Raw genomic sequence first — 19,164 nt, 5'->3', positions numbered from 1 at the left:
TCCAGTATGTAGGGGACATTATGTCAGGGTTTAAACCTTGTGGAGAATGTTGCAAACAAATGTCTGACAAGCCCCAGCTCCCCACGATGTACCACTGTGGTTGGATCACAACTCCAAGGCCTGCAATACCCAGATACACCCAAAGGCCATATGGGATTGTGAGGTGAAACTCTATGTCACCAGGTATCAGAGGTTTCATGCTGTTACTGGTTGAAGTCGAAAGGAAGATCCCATTCCTGCTCCTAAAGTCGTTCTCACAGCAAGTCCTTGCCGCAGTCAAAGTGTTTGGGTAAGACAAAGAAGAAGCATACGAAATTCAAGCGGGAACCAGCTTCTTCCTGCCACACTAACTTCAGAGAGAGAGCAGGAACATCAATGTGCCTCCTGGTATCGCTACACAACTCCAGAAAGATTCGCTGTTTCCAGCTCCATCTGGCATGCCTTCGAGCTCCAAGGTTTCACATAGGCCTCTACTCTGGGTCCCACCGGCAGGTTTGCCCTCTGAGCAGTCCAACTCTGGAACCCACATCGGGTTACGCACTGGCTTCAGTGACAATCCTATGGGTCTCTGATGCCCTGCCCTTTCTACAGGGTAAAGCAGAATCTCCACATCAGCTCTTCGGGCAAGATTCTTACAATAAGCACTATGATGAGGGGGATGAATATGCCACTCAAAAAGTTAGACAACTGCTATGCAGAACTACAGGATGCCAGTGGTCTGGACACTTCCCTAGACACTAGGCTCATCTTTCTCCCTGGTGCCTCTTCTGCAACGGTCATGAGGCAGGCTGCAGAGGTCCTTAACCCGCAGATATCCACATTGGACGTCAAAACACCCATCTTATTAGACGTTCTTCGGCCTGGCCAGGCATCTACTGAAACGCTACTACCATTTAAAGAGGGAGCAACTGAGAACCCCCCTTAGGGGCTTGGGCAAAGTCATGCAATGTCTGCCTAGTTAATAGACAGTGTTCATCGGCACAAACCAGCACCGATCAATCCAGATTTTTTTAAATGCCTATAACAGAGGTCTTTAAACTGTGGGGCACACCCCACTGGGGGTCCGTGATGGCATTCCCAGGGGGGCGTGAATGCCTCAGTAAGCATTTGTAAATGAAGATGGCCTGGAAGAGTGACTTTTTCAAGTTTCCAAGCCGTCTTCATTTACATGAAACGATCGAAGTTAGGGTTGCCACCATCGTTTTGGGCACTTGCAGTTCTCGTTTTATGATTCTGCAAGTGCCCAGACTTGGTACTACAAGTAGAACCTTAAATAAACTTGTCTGTATTCATTCTTAAAATGGCTTTTCTCTCTTTGTTTACTTTAATTATCTGTCAGGGTTCATTAGGCCAGCTGTAGAAATCATTTTAAAGTGTTTTGTTCTAACATTATCTATTTATATTATATACTGATAACAATGAGAAATTCCAGCTTAGACCTGGCTACATTTTTTGTAAGGTTTTTTTGCATTTTCACGGCAACTGAATATGAACTAATGCAAACACCTTGAATGAAAAATAAATTAAAGTTACACTATTTGGAAGGACATGCACTCTTGAATTGGTTAATGTCATCAATGCAAATCTCTGTTTGTGAGACCAGAGTTACAGAATGTAATCCTCCTAGGCGCAGTGCAAGGTAATGACTAGTGCACTTGTGGGACACCCCCGCGCCGCACGGCCACCAGCTGCTGCGTGTGCCCCAGTGCCTGCCTTCTGCCTCAGCGCCGGCCTCGCTGCCGCCTTGAGCGCTCCCCTTTGGTTTTCGCCGGTTTTTGACCTAAATTTGTGCTTGTTTTCTTTGTGTGCCGTATGATCGTTTGTTTAACTGTTTTTCCTCCGTTTTGACCTGCATTTGTGCCTGTATTTTTTGTGCCGTTTTTCTTCGTGTTTTGCCCTCCATTTGTGCTTGTCTCCTTCCTGTTTGCCCGCCTACCTCGCCGCCCTCCGCTCTCCCTCCCCGCTCCCCGCCACCGCCATTAGCCCCGCCCCTTTTCTCTTCTGTTCCCTCCCCGCTCCCGCCTCCCAGCTGCTCCGCCCACCCGCGCACTTGGCCTTAAATGGCGACCGTGCGACGCAGGTGAGTGTGACCCACTTGTGGGACACCCCCGCGCCGCACGGCCACCAGCTGCTGCGTGTGCCCCAGTGCCTGCCTTCTGCCTCAGCGCCGGCCTCGCTGCCGCCTTGAGCGCTCCCCTTTGGTTTTCGCCGGTTTTTGACCTAAATTTGTGCTTGTTTTCTTTGTGTGCCGTATGATCGTTTGTTTAACTGTTTTTCCTCCGTTTTGACCTGCATTTGTGCCTGTATTTTTTGTGCCGTTTTTCTTCGTGTTTTGCCCTCCATTTGTGCTTGTCTCCTTCCTGTTTGCCCGCCTACCTCGCCGCCCTCCGCTCTCCCTCCCCGCTCCAGCTTCCCGCCACCGCCATTAGCCCCGCCCCTTTTCTCTTCTGTTCCCTCCCCGCTCCCGCCTCCCAGCTGCTCCGCCCACCCGCGCACTTCGCCTTAAATGGCGACCGTGCAAACGCGCAGCGGTCACGCGCAGCGGGTGCGCCGATTGTGCGCCGAAGGTGCGCCAAAGGTAAGCCCGTCTGCGCCCGTCCGCGACCGGACCGCGCCCAGCGCCAGGACCCCTGGCCCCCGAAGACCCCGACCGACCCGCCTGACGTACTCCGCCGCCACCCTCACCGCACTCAACACCGGCCGACTCCCAGAATGCCATCAAGCCACTCCACGACGTAACCACGGACCTTTCAGCTGCCACGCCTGCAAATTCACCTGCATCCAGACCTGCCTCGCACCAGCACCCGCCAAATCGAACACCAGCAGCACCCACCTCAAGTGCATCCTGCTCAACACCCGCTCCGTCCACAGACACGCCATCGAACTCTGGAACCTCCTTGACGCCACAGCCCCTGACGTTGCCTTCCTCACGGAGACCTGGATGAACGCCTCTTCAGCTCCCGACATCGCCATCGCTATCCCAGAGGGCTACAAGATCGTCCGGAGGGACCGCAACGCCAACCAGATGGGAGGAGGCATCGCCATCATCCACAGAAACACCATCCGTCTCACGACCAGCACCGACAACACCCTGACCACCGCCGAACACCTGCATTTCCAGATCCACACCAACCCGAACACCACCCTCAGAGGCACCCTGATCTACCGACCCCCTGGACCACGCACACAATTCAGCGAGGACATCGCCGACTTCATCAGCCCGCTTGCCTCCCCTCCTCTGACTACATCCTCCTGGGGGAACTCAACTTCCAACTGGAGAACAACAACGACCGCAACACCACCACCCTGCTGGACAACCTCGCCAACCTGGGACTCAAGCAACTGGTGTCCACCCCCACCCACCTCGCCGGACACACACTCGACGCAGTCTTCTCTTCCAGCACAGACATCGACTTCAGCCACGCCACAGAGCTTCAATGGACGGACCACAGCTGCGTCCACTTCACCTTCAAGAGAACGACGACCCACCACCACCAGCAACAGACCGCCCGCAGAAGCTGGAACAAGATCACAGCAGTCCAGCTCGCCACCTCCCTGAGCCAGCACCCTCCTGCCAGCTCAGAGGACCCCAGCCAGGCCGCCGACAACCTCACGAAGTGGATCAGCATCTGCGCGGATGAGCTCGCCCCGCTGAGGACCCCGCCCAGCAGACCCGGCAGCAAGAAAGCCCCATGGTTCACCGACGAACTCAAGAGCTCCAAGAAGAACTGCCGAGCCCTCGAGAAAGTCTGGAGAAGAGAACCTACACCGGACAACAGGACCTCCTTCAAGCTTGCCACCCGGAAGCACCACCAGCTGATCCGCGCCGCCAAGAAAAAAACATTCAAGGAACGGTTGGACAACAACGCACACAACTGCAAGGAACTCTTCAACATCGTGAAAGAGCTTTCCAACCCCAGCGCAGGAAACAACGACATCACCCCATCGCAAGACCTCTGCAACTCACTCGCTTCATACTTCCACAACAAGATCGAGGACATACACAACAGCTTCAACAACCAACCAACGCACACCATGACCGAACAATCACCCCCCACCACCACCCTCCACGCCTGGACCCCGATCAGCACCGAAGACACCATCCGCACGATGAACTCCATCCACTCCGGATCACCGACCGACCCCTGCCGTCACCACGTCTTCAACAAGGCCGACGCTGTCATCGCACCCCACCTGAGAGACATCATCAACACATCCTTCGACACCGCCACCTTCCCTGAGAGCTGGAAACACGCCGAACTCAGCGCTCTACTCAAGAAACCAACAGCGGACCCCACCGAACTCAAGAACTACCGCCCCATCTCGCTCCTCCCGTTTCCAGCCAAAGTCATCGAGAAGACCGTCAACAAGCAGATGGCCGCCTTCCTCGAGACGAACGGATCCCTCGACCCCTCACAGTCCGGCTTCCGAGCCAATCACAGCACCGAGACCGCCCTCATCGCCGCCACCGATGACATCCGAGCCCTGATGGACAATGGAGAAACAGCGGCCCTCATCCTCCTAGACCTCTCCGCGGCATTCGACACGGTCTGCCACCGCACCCTAGTACAGCGCCTCAGCAACATCGGAATCCAGGACAAGGCGCTGGAATGGATCATCTCCTTCCTCAACGGAAGAACACAGAGAGTCCGCCTACCACCGTACAAGTCAGAGGCCTCCGAAGTCATCTGCGGCGTCCCTCAAGGATCATCTCTGAGCCCCACCCTCTTCAACGTCTACATGAGCCCCCTCGCGGCCATCGTACGCAAACACAACCTCAGCATAATCTCCTACGCCGACGACACCCAGCTGATCCTCTCCCTGACCAACGACCCCGCCTCCGCCAGAGCCAACCTGCACGAAGGGATGAAAGAGGTAGCCGAGTGAATGACGACCAGCCGCCTGAAACTGAACTCGGACAAGACGGAGGTCCTCATCCTGGGCTCTTTCCCCTCCGCCTGGGACGACTCCTGGTGGCCTCCCGCCCTGGGCACCGCACCCAAACCGACAGACCATGCACGCAACCTGGGCTTCATCCTGGACTCCTCCCTCTCCATGACCAGGCAGGTCAACAACGTCTCCTCTGCGTGCTTCAACATCCTACGCATGCTACGGAAGATCTTCCGGTGGATCCCCACCGAGACCAGGAAGACCGTCACCCAGGCCCTCGTCACCAGCCGACTGGACTACGGCAACGCCCTCTACGCCGGTACCACCGCCAAGCTCCAGAAGAGACTCCAGCGGATCCAGAACGCCTCAGCCAGACTCATCCTCGACATCCCACGAACCAGCCACATCACCCGACATCTGAGAGACCTTCACTGGCTCCCCGTCAACAAAAGAATCACCTTCCGCCTCCTCACCCACGCACACAAAGCCCTACACGACCAAGGCCCGAGCTACCTCAACAGCCGGATCAACTTCTACGCTCCCAAACGCCACCTCCGATCAGCCAACCACGCCCTCGCCGCCGTCCCCCGCATCCGAAGAGCGACTACAGGAGGAAGGTCCTTCTCCCACCTGGCCGCCAAGACCTGGAACTCCCTCCCGACCGACCTGCGCCTGACCCAAGACCACCTCTCCTTCAGGAAGAAGCTGAAGACCTGGCTGTTCGAGCAGTAGCGCCCCCCCCCCAGCGCCTTGAGACCCTACGGGTATGTAGCGCGCTCTGATTGATGATAGTGCTATGATGTCCCAGCAAGTATCAGAAAGCACTGCGAATACTCAAGTAATTATTTAGAAATTATATTACACATAGTACAAGTTAGGCTGCCATTCAATGACTTAGCGTATATTATAAAACATGTGCTTTCCATGAATACATATAATTCATAGATAAGCAGACTATACCTACTGCAGACATTTTAATAATTACATTAAAAGGACGCTTTCAAAACTATACATCCTTGTATTAGCTCTCAAAAATAATAAATGTTTGAGGTCATGATACTTTACGTGACTCCTTAAATTAAAGCACTTTACCACTGTCAGCACCAGCCACATACTCCAGGTGCCCGTTAAAAATTCAGGAATTGTTGTTTTCAACAAAATGCAGAAGAGCTGTTTTTGTAAATGTGATAATACATGTATCCCCATACACCTGGCCAACTAACTTCTGTTTACACGCAGATGTGCAGAACAGAGCAAAATCCATAGAAAGTGCGAAAGAGATGGCATAAAGAAGGGAGCACTATGTGGGGTCTTATCTTTTTGTTTACAATTGGACAGAGACAGCTTGCCCAATTCCTCCGAGAGACAGCCTGAAGAAAGTGTTGAGAGATGCAGGGTTATGTTTGTTAAGTGCCATCACTACCAGTATTGTATGGGGGGGACCACTGCCCCCCAATTAGGGAAATTTAGCTAGAAAGAAAGGGGGTGATGAGCCATTTTCTTTGTTAGCATTGGGGCCAGAGTCCTTCTTGCTGCACGGGGAACAGGTCCATAGCAACAGGGGGAGGGATGAAGGGTTTTTCCGAGTTTTTTTTTTTTTTTACACAAAGTGGCCTCATACTTAGGTGTGATGATCTACTATTGAGAGCAGAGGAGTAGGTATTATTGGTGCTTCACAAGGCATTCACTCTTATTAGTGAGGCAGATGATGTGGCACTTGGGCCCAGGAATGTGAGGGTATAATTGCATCCCATTTAGGACTGTCTTACTTTACCATCGAGGTATGGTAGATAGTGTTAGGGTCGAGAGCACCCTTGCTGAGGAGGGAGGAAATACAGGAGATCTCATTTTTTTCTGAAAAGGACAGTGTTTCAAGATCATAGTGATGGGGAAGGGGTAAAAGAGGCAGGGAGGATAGCCTGCAACTCAGGGATGCAGGTATCATTAGAGAAGAAGGTTCTTTTGCACTGAGGTCCAGGAGTGTGATGGGGTTCACAAGACTCCAAATAGTGAGAGTAGTGTTTTGTCTATATCATGTTTTTTTTTAATGCATAACTCTCCCATGTAGTGTGGCTTATGAGATATTGAAAAGTACTCCTGAAATGATCTTCTACGCCAGCACATTGCACTCATCCCCCATTTCCTGCTATGCCTCCTCCCTGCAGCCCCTCCTTACCCCCAACCTTCCTCTGCCTCCCTGCTGCTCCCCTCCTTGCCGCCCCCCTGTAAACACCTTCCTTCAGAAGGACAAAGTTCAGATACTCACGCGGGCCCAGGTCTCATCTGCCCAGGATCCCGGAGACTGGATGTTGGCATTAGACCTGCAGGACACGCATTTCCATATTCCTGACCTGCAGGCCAACAGGCATTACCTGCAGTTCACAGCAAGCCTTGAGCATTATCACTGTTCAGTGCTCCACTTTGGCTGTATCAAAGCCCCATGAGTGTTCAAAGTGATGGTGGTCACAGAACAGTGTCAGCGGTTGAATGTTCAAGTCTTTCTATACTGCAAAGACTGGTTGTTGAAGGTGGGCTTGTCCCCAGCAGTCATAGATCACCTCCAGATGATATTGAACCTCCTAACACTTAGGGGGTTCACCATCAACATGACAAAGTCACACTTGACTCCTTTGCAAACACTCTCCTTCATTGGAGCTATCCTATATGCGGGACAGTTTTGTGCCTTCCACCTCCCCAGAGTGCAAGACATTCAAGGCTATGATTCTGATGTTTCAATCCCTGTCCTGGGATGGCGGTGAGACTGCTGGGAGTCCTGACCTCCTGCCAGTACAACACGTCAGATGGCACACGCAAGCCCTGCAGAGGGATCTGAATTCATCGTTGTGACTCCAGATTGGGCGAGGAGGGTGTGGTATCCAGAACTCCTGGGCATGAGCATCTGTCCTCCAATCAAGCTGCTGCTTCTGGAGGATCTACTGTTGCAGCAAAAGGGAAGGGTCCTAAACACAGACTTCAGCACTCTGCACCTCCATGCGTGGAGACTGAACTGCAGCAGCAAGTCTGCTTTGATCATCCTCCCGATGATGGTGAAATTATTATAGCAACTAAGTGTCCAACTAAAAAATAATCAGTGTACGTCTGGCACTGGAACAATTTGTGGCTTGGTGCAACAATTGAAAATAAAGCGGAATGCAGGAATTTCAAATTATTCCTATTTGTTTACCAGCACTGAAAGAAAGATGAAAGGTTAATGAAGGCAAGCAGTCACAGGCCTCATTGAAAGGTAGTAGGGCGGGATAGTGGGATCGGCCAAGTGCTCAGAAATCAACAATTAACCAACAGACAGGTTAACTGTTGAACTTGGCCCTTTTTGCAGGGTAATCTCTAAACGTTTTGCCTTTCTCCTAGCCTTTTTGCTGACATGGTCTTGGGGTTTTAGGACTCTACACTGGACAGCAGTGCTAAAGTGCCCAAAGTGCAGGTGCTCTCTGTCATAAATATGGTAAGATTGGTCTACATTTGTTTGGCCTATTTAATTTACCTGTCAGTCCATTGTAAAGTGGTATCTCATATACCCAGGGCTGGTGAATTAAATGCTACTGGTGGGCTTGCAGCACTGATTGCGCCACCCACCACAGTAGCCTTTCAAACCTATCCCAAGCCTTTGCCATTGAAGGGCCTGCGCGTGCAGTGTTAGTGCCACTGTGACGTGGCACCTAAAGTGTGTGCCATGTCTGTGACCCCCCCTTTTACTGCACTCTAGCTCACCCTATGGGCAAGGTGCAGTGTAGGTAAAAGACAGGGCATGTACCCTAAGTGTGAGACATGTCCTGGTAGTGACAAATAGCCATTTTGGTTTCTCACTGCTATGGGGCTGCCCTCCCCTAGAAAGGCATTGGGGATTCCCTGTTTCATTGGTAATTCCGGATTATGAGAGGAGCAGCGTGGTCAAGTTTGCTATGTTTGAAATAGTAATAATAAATGCTACGCAATGGTGTGCGCATATTTATTATAACTATTTTAGAAATGCCACTGTTAGAAGTTGGCATTTCTGTGTGCTATGTCTCTGCCTGCCTGCCTGATGTGGATTGCATGTCTGGCTTTTAAGTGACAGGGGCTGGTGAGGTGTGTGTGGCTCCAGGAGGGGAAGGGTGAGTCAGGGCTAGGCTGAATGGGACATCTGCATTTGAAGTCGTGGGAGGAGTAGTCCCTTGACCCGGAATAGGATTCTGCCTGCCTGCGTGAATGCTGGCTCGGCCCCCCTGTGGTGTGTCTGATGACGAGCCCCCACCTGACAAAGGGGAAGAGGAGCATTGTCAACAAAGTGCCACAGAACCAATTTTTGGCTGGTTCCACCAAGCCCTGTGCCAGGGCAGACCAACAAAGGGAATTTGTAGTATAAAGGTAGTATAAAGGTAGGGGCTGTGACCCCATGAAAGTGTTGTTCCTGTGCTTGCTACCACTAGGCCTCAGGAGGAACCGCCACAAGGGACTGTGCTGGCCTGCCTGGGCCCAGTCTTGCCTCTTTCCCTCTAAGGACTGTTTGCATCCAGCGCTTGGTGAGCGCTACATTAAAATTGCCAAAGAAGAGCACGTGGGCTCTGCAGCACGTAGCTGCAACTTGCGTCAAGGGAATACCAACGTGGGGATTCCCCTACCTGGATGCCGAGTGGAGTGGGAGCCCACCCCGCATCGTGGTGCCGAGCGGGAGCCTACCCCGCTTTATGTAGAATTAAAACAGCGGGTGCCCACCCCGCATGCGGTGTTAGTTGGCAGGTGCCCACCCCGCTTATATGAGTATTTTTAAGGCGGGTGCCCACACCGCACTTTGCCGCTGCAGGATAAGTCACCGCTGAGGCCCCAGAAGTCAGGGAACTCGCCTAGTTGGGGGTGGAGCCTCCTGCAGCTAAGACCCGGAAGCTGACTGCTGTGTCGGTAGAGAATGGGCCCCGTGTGCTAGTGGGAACCCTGCAGGTCGTTGAGATGAGGCACGGTGACCTCCACCAGGAAATCCGGAGTGCTGCCGGGTGACCAAGCAGCCTCAGAGGAGCAACTGGACCCCCGGGCGGTCCCCATGCAGTGCTTCTCCGTGTTGAAAGAGACCTAGACTGCGCATCCCATGGCCCGGTGAGTGGGGCGGGGCTAGCAGTATTGGGAGGGTGCCGCTGAGGCACCAGGTGAGCCCGGTGAGTGGGGCTGCCTGGTGGCACATGGTTAGTGCCTAATTGCAGAGCGGATCCGCAGGAGAGCGGGCCGCTCCAACGTGGGGGAAATTTTGTTTAGAGAGCCCCAGAGTGGGGCTCCAGTGCCCATATTTTCCTGCAACTTTTGGCCACATTTAGTCCCAGTGGGGACTCCAGAGGGCACAGCGAGTGCCCATGCTAATGCCTTTGGGGCATTGTGTGTTGGCATTCCAAGGTAACAGTGGTGCCGATCGAGGCACATTATTGGTGCTCATTTGGCCATATTTGTTGTTAGAGTCCCAGTGGGGGTCATCAGGCACAGTAAGTGCCAGTGCCTCGTTTAGGCCAGCGCAATTGCGCACTTTCGATTCTGCTGCAGTGGTAGCCAGCCCTGACATTTGGGACACAGGGTATTTGAGCCCATAGAGAAGTCCATATTGTGTAGCAAAGTTGCTCTTTATTAATTTAGATAAAAACATGAACAGCCTGTTCATGTTTTTATCTAAATTAATAAAGAGCAACTTTTCTACACAATATGGACTTCTGACTGACTATATGAGCAAGGATTGAGCCTAAGGACATTAAGAATTGGTGCTAAACACACTCATTACCCCCTTCAAGACCTTATTAAGTTATCTGCCTGTCTGCTGAGAAGTGCCTACGGGCACGAGCACCGCTCAGTGCCTGATTTACACGCGCAGATGGCACAAAGTTACTCCGTGTGATCATTAGCAAGAATGTTACGATCTGGTTCTTGTTTGAGTGAGCACTTTTTGGTGTTTATGTACAGTGATGTAACTACTGCCAAACAACAGCAATGTTCTTTCTCAGTCGGTTGCACATTTTATCTCTCCATTCTTGTTTGTGCCTTTGTGCCCTCTGCTAGACTCAGTTTTTATGCCTTTCTGCCCTCTGTTATACTCGTTTTTCCCTTGTTTCTTCCACTACCTAGCTGCTCTCGCAGTCTCCTTCTCTTCTTTTTCTTCTTCCTCATATCAGTCCCCTTTCTCCCATCCAATTCTTGTCACCATTTCCCTCTCACTACCTGTTCTTTGCTCTCTCCCTTACTGGTTTTCCATTCTCCGTTCTCCCTCCCAGTTCTCCATAGTCTCTGGGTGCCTTTTTTTCCATCCCTCTCTTACCAATTTCTCCATTACCCCTTCCCCATTTCTCGTCTTTGCACCCTGATTTTTTTTCTACTTTGTTCCGCTCTCCCCCTTTCTCTGCCACTAAATCCTATTTCTTACTAGTCTCCTCTCCTTTTCCTTCGGGCTATGTTACAATTTTGAAAACACATTCAACTAAACCGGAATATTACATGGAAGCACATTTAGAATTTGGACCAGTGTGCCTCTGCAGTGTCGGTGACCTGGCCAAAATGGACATGAAAAAGCTGAGATTGGATCATAAATCCAAAGCTGTTCTAATCAGGGGCCCCGTAAATAAGTTTGGCCCTGGCACTCAAAATCCTTAAGATTTCTCTGTGCATTTGTTAAAGTTTCATGTTAATAGCAGCACCCATCATGAGTTGCAATTAACACGAAACCCTTAACAAATGCACACAATCACCCCGCAGCCCATCCCTATTAAGAAAAGAAATGCAGCAACATAGCTGCCAAGGTTTCAAATTGCAATGTGGGATGTTTTCATACCTTCACTTTAATTATTAGTGCCATTTGAACAGGGCCGGCTTTAGTGCTGGTGGCGCCTGCTGTGACACAGTGACCTCCATGTCTCCAAAACCCCTCTCCCTTTCATATTTACTTTATTTAATAGCACCACTCATACCAGTGTAAGGTGTTCAGCAGTTTACATCGCAAACACATTATACAGAGACACTGCATCATAGTGAAAGGAAAATGTTACATCAGACAGAGGAATAAAATGTCTCTTCTTAACCGAGCTATGCTGCTAGGGTTTTAAGCAAACATTTGTAGTGATATTTGGCGCTGCGCACACGCAGACCCTACACTGCCGCTCACAGAGGAAAAAAATTAGGGGGAACATTGCACAAGGCCCTAATGTGATTTATGTGATGTGCCAAATGTGATTTATGCACCCTGATTTATGTCTCTAACGAGATTTAAGCTGGTGAGGCCAAATGCGTAATGTGTTTATGCTAATGAGGTTTGGGACTAATGTGGTTATGCCTAATGTCATGCTATGATATTTTAGGGTGGTGTCTAATGCTAATGTGATAATGCTTAGGTCATTATGGGCCCAGTAGTTACTGGTTGTATTTTATATTTACTTACCTGTTCTGATGGTTCTGACAGGGACCCGATTGGCCATGTCCTGTATATAATCCCCTGTGAATTTTGCCTAGTGCCAGTTGGCACAGTGTTAAATGTGTGATTAGGTTTCTAATGTGTTTATGATGATACAAAGGCTATTTTTGATATAACCTTGTGTGGATTTCCTTTTGTGGTGTGCCTAGTGTGCTGCTGCTGCTGTGTGTCTGTGTTGGGAAAACGCTTTACACATTGCCTCTGGGATAAGACTGACTGCTTGTGCCAAGCTACCAAGGGGGTGAGCAGGTGTTATCTTCAGCATGTAACTGCCTTGCCCAGACTTGAGTGGTGGTTTCTGCCTGGCTTAGGCGCATGCCCTAGCCAACCAGAAAGCCTATTTCTAACAATGACAATTTCCAGCCCAGTGCTTGTTGTTTAGAAAAAGCAAATGTGCTAAACCCTCCTGCTCCAGCATCCTCTCTTTAACTTGGGTAAACTTAGGAGCCACAGCCCCCCTTATCTGGTGGCTGAGGCACGAATTAAGCATAAGTGTAGACATATCACTGTTACCTAAGTAGGGCTTAAAAGCACTCAGTCACACTTTCTTACCGCTGGTTTACTTTGAACAAAAAATTAAGTCCTCGTGCTCAACTTGTAGTGTGTCTCAGTCCTTCGCATCAGTCGCAGGTGCCTGCACGACGTTCTTGCAGGTTGGGTGGCGAGACTGGCACAACCTATGCCTTCAATCTTCACGGTAGCCCCTCTATGGTGTTGCAAGGTGAATGTACGAACGTAGGTCACAGTGGCGGCTGGTGGTATTTGAAAGTGGTGAGCCGTATGCAGAACGTATGCTTAACTGTACTGGCTGTCCTGCCTGTCACTGTTCCCATTTTTCTTTCTCGAAGTCATTCTGCCGATGTTACTTCTGTCTTGGTTTGTCTTTTTCCATTCCACTCCGTATGCCTGCCTGTATCTTACTGGTTGCTTGTATTTTACTCTGTGTGTCTGCTTTTCTATCTCTGTGTCTGTGTCTTTCACTGTAAGCCTGTTTATGCCTTCCTTTGTCACTTTCTGTCATTCTGTCGATTTCACTGTCTTTCTGAGTATCTGTCTGGTGCCCCGTCTGTCTCTCTCTCTCTACGTTGGTGATAACTCAGTGGGCCTCAAAACCTCGTTCTTTTATACCCCTAAAGTAGCATATTAATGATACAAGCTGAAGATTATATTTCATATTTTATCAGGCCACTCTGATACACACATAAAAAACAGACAGGCTCTTAAAATGTAAGGTCGCCGGATTTTTGCAGTGCCCCAGTAATAAGTTCATAAATCGTTTTTGCTGTGAAGGTTATCGTAAGTAAACAAAGGGAATGGGTGCCGCTGCGCCGACTTTTGCCATTACAAGAAATATTAACGGTGTTAAATAACCCGGAAACCAATGTGAAAACAATCCTCTGAAACCTCTCTGGTCAGTGGTCATCACCCATAAAACCTTATTACTGTTACAATGAAAATGTGGCGTCTAGGATGCAGCGTTTATTAGTTCACAGCAGTCGGGAAAAGGTGGCAGCACTTACATTTAATCTTGGAGTATTACTATATGTCCACTCGCCACATATCTTACCTTGTGTGCTCCCACACGCGTTTCATACCCTAAGCATATGTAAATGACCCCCTGACCCGTCGCGGCTGGCATGAAGGGGCGAGAGTTAATTTAATTAATAGAACTTACCATGCATCTCCTCTGGTCCCGCAAACTAACTTCTCCCCGCTCTTTTCTTTTGCTGCTCAACAAGTAACTAACTGCAGTGCCAAATCAGGAGATTGGATGCGACGGGGGGGGCCGGGCGGCTGGCATTTGATAGGGCATGGGGCGACATTACGAAAAACACGTCACCGCCCCAACATGAGCCTATCTTTAAACGCCTGAACTAAACTAGGCATGCGCAGCATACCTAATGGGTCGTGAAGGTGAGTGAGGGGCAACGCTCCTCACTCACATGCGCAGTCAGATGGCCCATCTTCTGGACTCCTGCTCTAGCGGTTTGCCTGCGAGCGCTGTGCGTTCACACGCGCACTTTCACAAGTGAAGCACAGGCCGGCCTGGAAATGTAAACCGACAAATTGTGAAAGCAATTTGTCTGCTTACATTCCTGTTGCCGGCCGGAACTGCAGTGAGCAGTTTCTTTTGCGGGGCGCTGCCCCAGCGCCCCTATGGACCAGCCGCCTCTGGTAGGTCATCCAAAGCTGATCAAGCACACTCAGTGGCGATGAGCAGTTACAGGTCACAGTACAGGTCCTTGGCCTTGTATTGTCAGGGACATGCTTAAACCTCACTAGATTAGCATGATGCCGGGGCCAAAATAAAATCAGGATACCAGATTCACATGCAGTTGGGCACTCAGGTCAGGAGTACCAACAGTTCACAAGGCACGGGACATTCTGGTCCCAAAAAGCACCTTCTATGTAGGTGGTGTTAAAGGTGAATCAAGGTAGGACTGCGGGGGTAGAAAAGCCACTAGTGTTTTGCTAGCGGAGACGGCGGCGGTTTGAAACGGCGGAACGCCGCAATGTTGATGCATCGTGATCAACATTTTCAGGTGACTACCGTTCTGACACTTATCGATTTTGGATTACAAAGACACATATTCCACACGGCATAGGATGGATTTTCGTTCCTAAGATACTTGTCATTTATATACAAAATCTCTTGGAAATTAACGGATTTCCAGTTTTTCCGTGTACTAACACAAGGAATAATATCCAAGTGGGATATATACAATTCTCACAATTTGGAGCTCGATTTGGGGAAAGTCATAACAAAGAGCAGAAAAGGAGCAAAAGGATATAAAGTTCTCTTTCCCCCTTCCGCTATTTCTTAAGATTGGAACCTAATACGCTTTGGAACAGCTATTTCGCCCTGAAGAAGTTCTGTTTTCAGAACGAAACGCGTTGGCTGGTTTTTTCCTAAAACGGATCATTAATTGATCAATACAAATTTACATCAAGACTCAGCGTTTGTGTGCGAAGACACTAAGAAAGTTGTTTAGTTTCTTCAATTTGGATGGGATTGACTTGCAAAGGAGGCTATCCCCGAAGCACTTGGAAGGGTGACCTCACTATATTGCAGACTCTTAACATTTTTTAAATCAATTATTCTTCTTATTTTCACATTGCGAATGTATTGTTTTTTGTACCAACGTCTAATTTATTGATTGGACTTATATTATCTTTGGGACTGATTTTTTAACTGTTTTTAACTATATGAATTATATGATATGTAAATATCTTTTAAAATTGTATAAACTGCATTGTCTTGTTGCTTTTATGATTTTAAGTAATCGAATAAAGCTGGCTTTTGACTTTGACTTGCAAAGCGGTGCTTTTCCATATTGGACAAAAAATTGACTGTTTACCCCAGGTTTGGGTGATGCTCTTAGGACAGGGAGCATTTGGAAAGAGCACGCTAGAATTTGAAGACTAATTTGTTTGGTGATTTCAGGATTGGTACCTTTCCCTTGAGTGGTCCACTGTCCGAAGTGTTGTTGCATAAATGTTTTGCTAATTGAGATAAAGCCCAGCATCGTAATAGTCATTCTTATGTGAGACATGTTGGAGGCCTTGAATGGTGCCATAGACTCATAAATGTCCCCCCATCCTCCGAAAACACTGGTGTCGACAGACTGGAGAGCACTCACTGTCCCAGCATTTGCCTTTGTAATCATGTACCTATACAGTGGGTGGGCTCTAGCTGAAGATGGTTCCAGTTCAGAGGTTTGAGCCAATAGAGAGTCAGAGCCTACTCTGCCTAAACCATAGCAGGCGCCGACAGAGGACAAGGAGGCAGAGGAGGCTCGCACTGGCGCTGTTGGCAGGATGAGCAGACTTTGGATGAGGTTGGTAAATGGTCAGGAAGGGCCTTCTGGCGGAAGTTTAACTGGAGGCCTCAATGGGTCCATTGGCCAGAAGGGACATCAGGGGGAGCTGGAGTTAACTTAAGCATATGCAGCATAGCCTTTGTAAAGCTGAAGCTTGTTGCAGAGTCGACAAAGGCCCTGAGAACTCTAGGCACATCAGTTCAAAGTTTGGCACAGAACACTGAATCTGGAGCATATGGCTGTCGAGGTGCTTCAGGTGCACTTCTAGTGTTTTAGAACGTAGAGCTTGGCTTCTCTTTCCCTCACGGCCTCCTGTAACCTCAATTGGACCACACACTGTCACCCCTTAGGGGCATCCTCCATGGTGCGCACTTCTCATCCAGGCCCTGAACAAATATGACCCAATCACCCCCATCCTGATGTAACTTCATTGGCTTCTTTTGCAGGCCCACATCATCATCATCTGCATAATTTACAAAGCTATCACGACTAGCACCCCTGCTTATCGTGCAGACAATCTCAACGTCTCGGCACATCTTCATTCAGGGCATTATCAAAATGCAGTTTCAGAAGTGTAAAAAAGTAAAAAACAAGACAACAGGCTTTTTTCATCTATTCACCTAGGATCGAGAATAACATCCCAGTATCCAGCAGGACTGCCCCAACACTGCTACAATGAGGAAAAAGTTGTAGTCATCCCCTCTTTCAAGAACACTAGATCACAATGTATTAACTGCCCACAACCTAGCTTCCTCTCCTCTTACTTGTTGAATTTGTGCTCGCCTTGGACTACGTACAGCACTTCACTGCTTTGTGGCTAAGTATCTGCTAAATAAATATAATATACATACATACCACAAGCAGTTTTGCTTAATCCTGAAGCACCCCAAGCACACATCATGTGGGTCCACCACAGACACTGGCTTCCAACATGAGCAGCACAGTTTGAAAGCTACTCTCTTTGAGGTCGACACCCCTACACACTGCTAAAGTTAAGCCACGAAGAATGTTGTGAAGAAACCGAACTGGTGGTAGCAGAGCTACAGTTCCTGGCCTTTAGGTGTGGTAAAGGATGAATTGATGTCATTGCACAGGGAAGGTGAATTTATGCAGCTGCCTTTCATCATGTCCAGAGATGGGATGGAATCACAATGGAGTTTAACCCCTTTGCTGCTGATGACGAGCTCAGCTCGTCATCAGCCACGGGTGGCGTGTGCTGATGACGAGCTGAGCTCGTCATGTAACGCGGTAAATCGAAAAAAGCCGCACAGCGCAAAAATCGCCGCAGCAGCGATGCGGTTAATGGTCATACCCAGTACCACAAAGGTGCTATTGCAAGAGATCCAGTCTGGTGCTTATGGGGGGGCACCAAATATGAAGAACCAGCAGCCAAAAGTTAAGTATTGGAGTGTAATGTTTGTGTGTGTGATGCAAAGAAAAATTTGCTTTGTGTGTATGATCTTAGTCAATCACATATTTTGAACCTGCTTCCGATCACATTCAGACCCCACATTCATAATACTGTTCTATTTAAAGGGCCCTATGTTTCACGTGCTCCTGCTATAACAAATGTTATCTGCCTGCAAAGGTTCAGTTGCTTCTTAGGGCTAGGTTCCTGTTATAACATATACCTAAAATGGATTACATACAAATAAAATAAACATACTTATTGCGATTAAGAACATATACTTACATTACAACAATTAAAGGTTAGCTGTAGAAAGTCCGGGGGGCAATCTCCCACCATGTGCTGAAAACTATCATAGTCCAAACCAAAGTTCTGCAGATTGAAAGACAGGTTATCATCAGAGGCTGTTTAGATATAAATCACAAATGGTAGCAACCACATTCCTAACTACTCTGCTACTATGCTGGGCCTCACAAGGAATATGGTTAGCAGGCAGCTGCAGATTTGACTTGGGGCCTGATTTAGACCTTGGCGGATAGGTGAGTCCGTCACAAAGGTGATTGATATCCCATCCGTCAAAATATAAATCCCTTTATATCCTATCGGATTTATATTTTGGTGGGTGAGATATCCGTCACCATTGCGACAGAGTAACTAGTCCACCATGATCTACATCATGCCTTTAGTCTAGTACATTGTCGTTCCAGGAGTTGGTGCAGTGAATTCCAATCAGCTCAGATATCACATTGCACCTGAAAAACCCTCCTATTATCCGTTCTCAAAGTCAATTTTCTTTTCTTCTGTTTTTAATTGGTAAAGTATAAAGTTACTAAAAATATACACACTAGTAGCCAATATTCAAATTGTAAACCTACAATTACAAAATTCATCATACTGATATGAACTCATCACCATAGTATTTCTTGTGCGGTTGCACTAGTTTATAATGGGCAAAATAACAACAAAAAAAACAGAGGTAACATTTCGCAATTGTTAAACTTCATCTGAAACTTTGATGCAGAAGTTTAAATCTTCTTAAACCTTTTGGTCTAAATGTATGACAATATTCCAATGTAATATTCCATTAACAATACAAAATGTGTTCTTAAGTTCCGCCTCACCTGATTTTGATGTGTCTTATCATATTACTTTGTTGTTTGATTTATTTATTTCTATAGCATTAAAAGGGATTTTGTCCTGTTGAAAAGATAACTCAATTATTATTATTAACTTGGTGGAATGTTTGCCATAAACACAGAATTGCTACTGTTTCTTTCCTCACTCTTCCTCAGATAATTAAATCTGACCTACTTTGGCTACCCTTCACATCTTTCTCCACATGCACCTGCAGCTTAATTTTTTACTCTTTCCTAATTTCTAACTCTTTATTCCTCTTTTTGGTCTTTCTATCTCATCCTTTCCTTTCTTTTTCCTCCATCTGTTTTCTTACCTCTTTTTTATCTTCTCTTTTGAATTATTTGCTCATATTTTCTTTTTAAATTAATCATTGTACTTTATTCATAATGTGTTCATTAGTATATGTTCTCTTTTTATGAAAACTTAATAAAAATCATTTAGCAATTTTTTTTCCTTAAACCTGTAATGTAATAAAA

At 48.1% G+C, this 19,164-nt stretch overlaps 1 protein-coding gene across 2 annotated transcripts in view; it reads right to left on the bottom strand.

The window, feature by feature from the left end:
• TESK2 (testis associated actin remodelling kinase 2) overlaps positions 1-19,164 on the bottom strand; it is a 610,614-nt gene that overhangs the window by 32,786 nt on the left and 558,664 nt on the right. For both annotated transcript variants that reach the window (XM_086952281.1, XM_086952282.1), the window contains one exon: positions 17,837-17,923. In XM_086952281.1, the coding sequence (XP_086808407.1) occupies positions 17,837-17,923 (87 nt within the window). The remainder of the gene's footprint in view (positions 1-17,836; positions 17,924-19,164) is intronic.

The sequence above is a fragment of the Lissotriton vulgaris genome, chromosome 1_1, assembly GCF_964263255.1.
Source record: "Lissotriton vulgaris chromosome 1_1, aLisVul1.2, whole genome shotgun sequence".
Taxonomy (NCBI): domain Eukaryota; kingdom Metazoa; phylum Chordata; class Amphibia; order Caudata; family Salamandridae; genus Lissotriton; species Lissotriton vulgaris.
The sequence above is the reverse complement of the archived record's forward strand: the minus strand, read 5'-3'. Positions and strand labels throughout refer to the sequence as shown.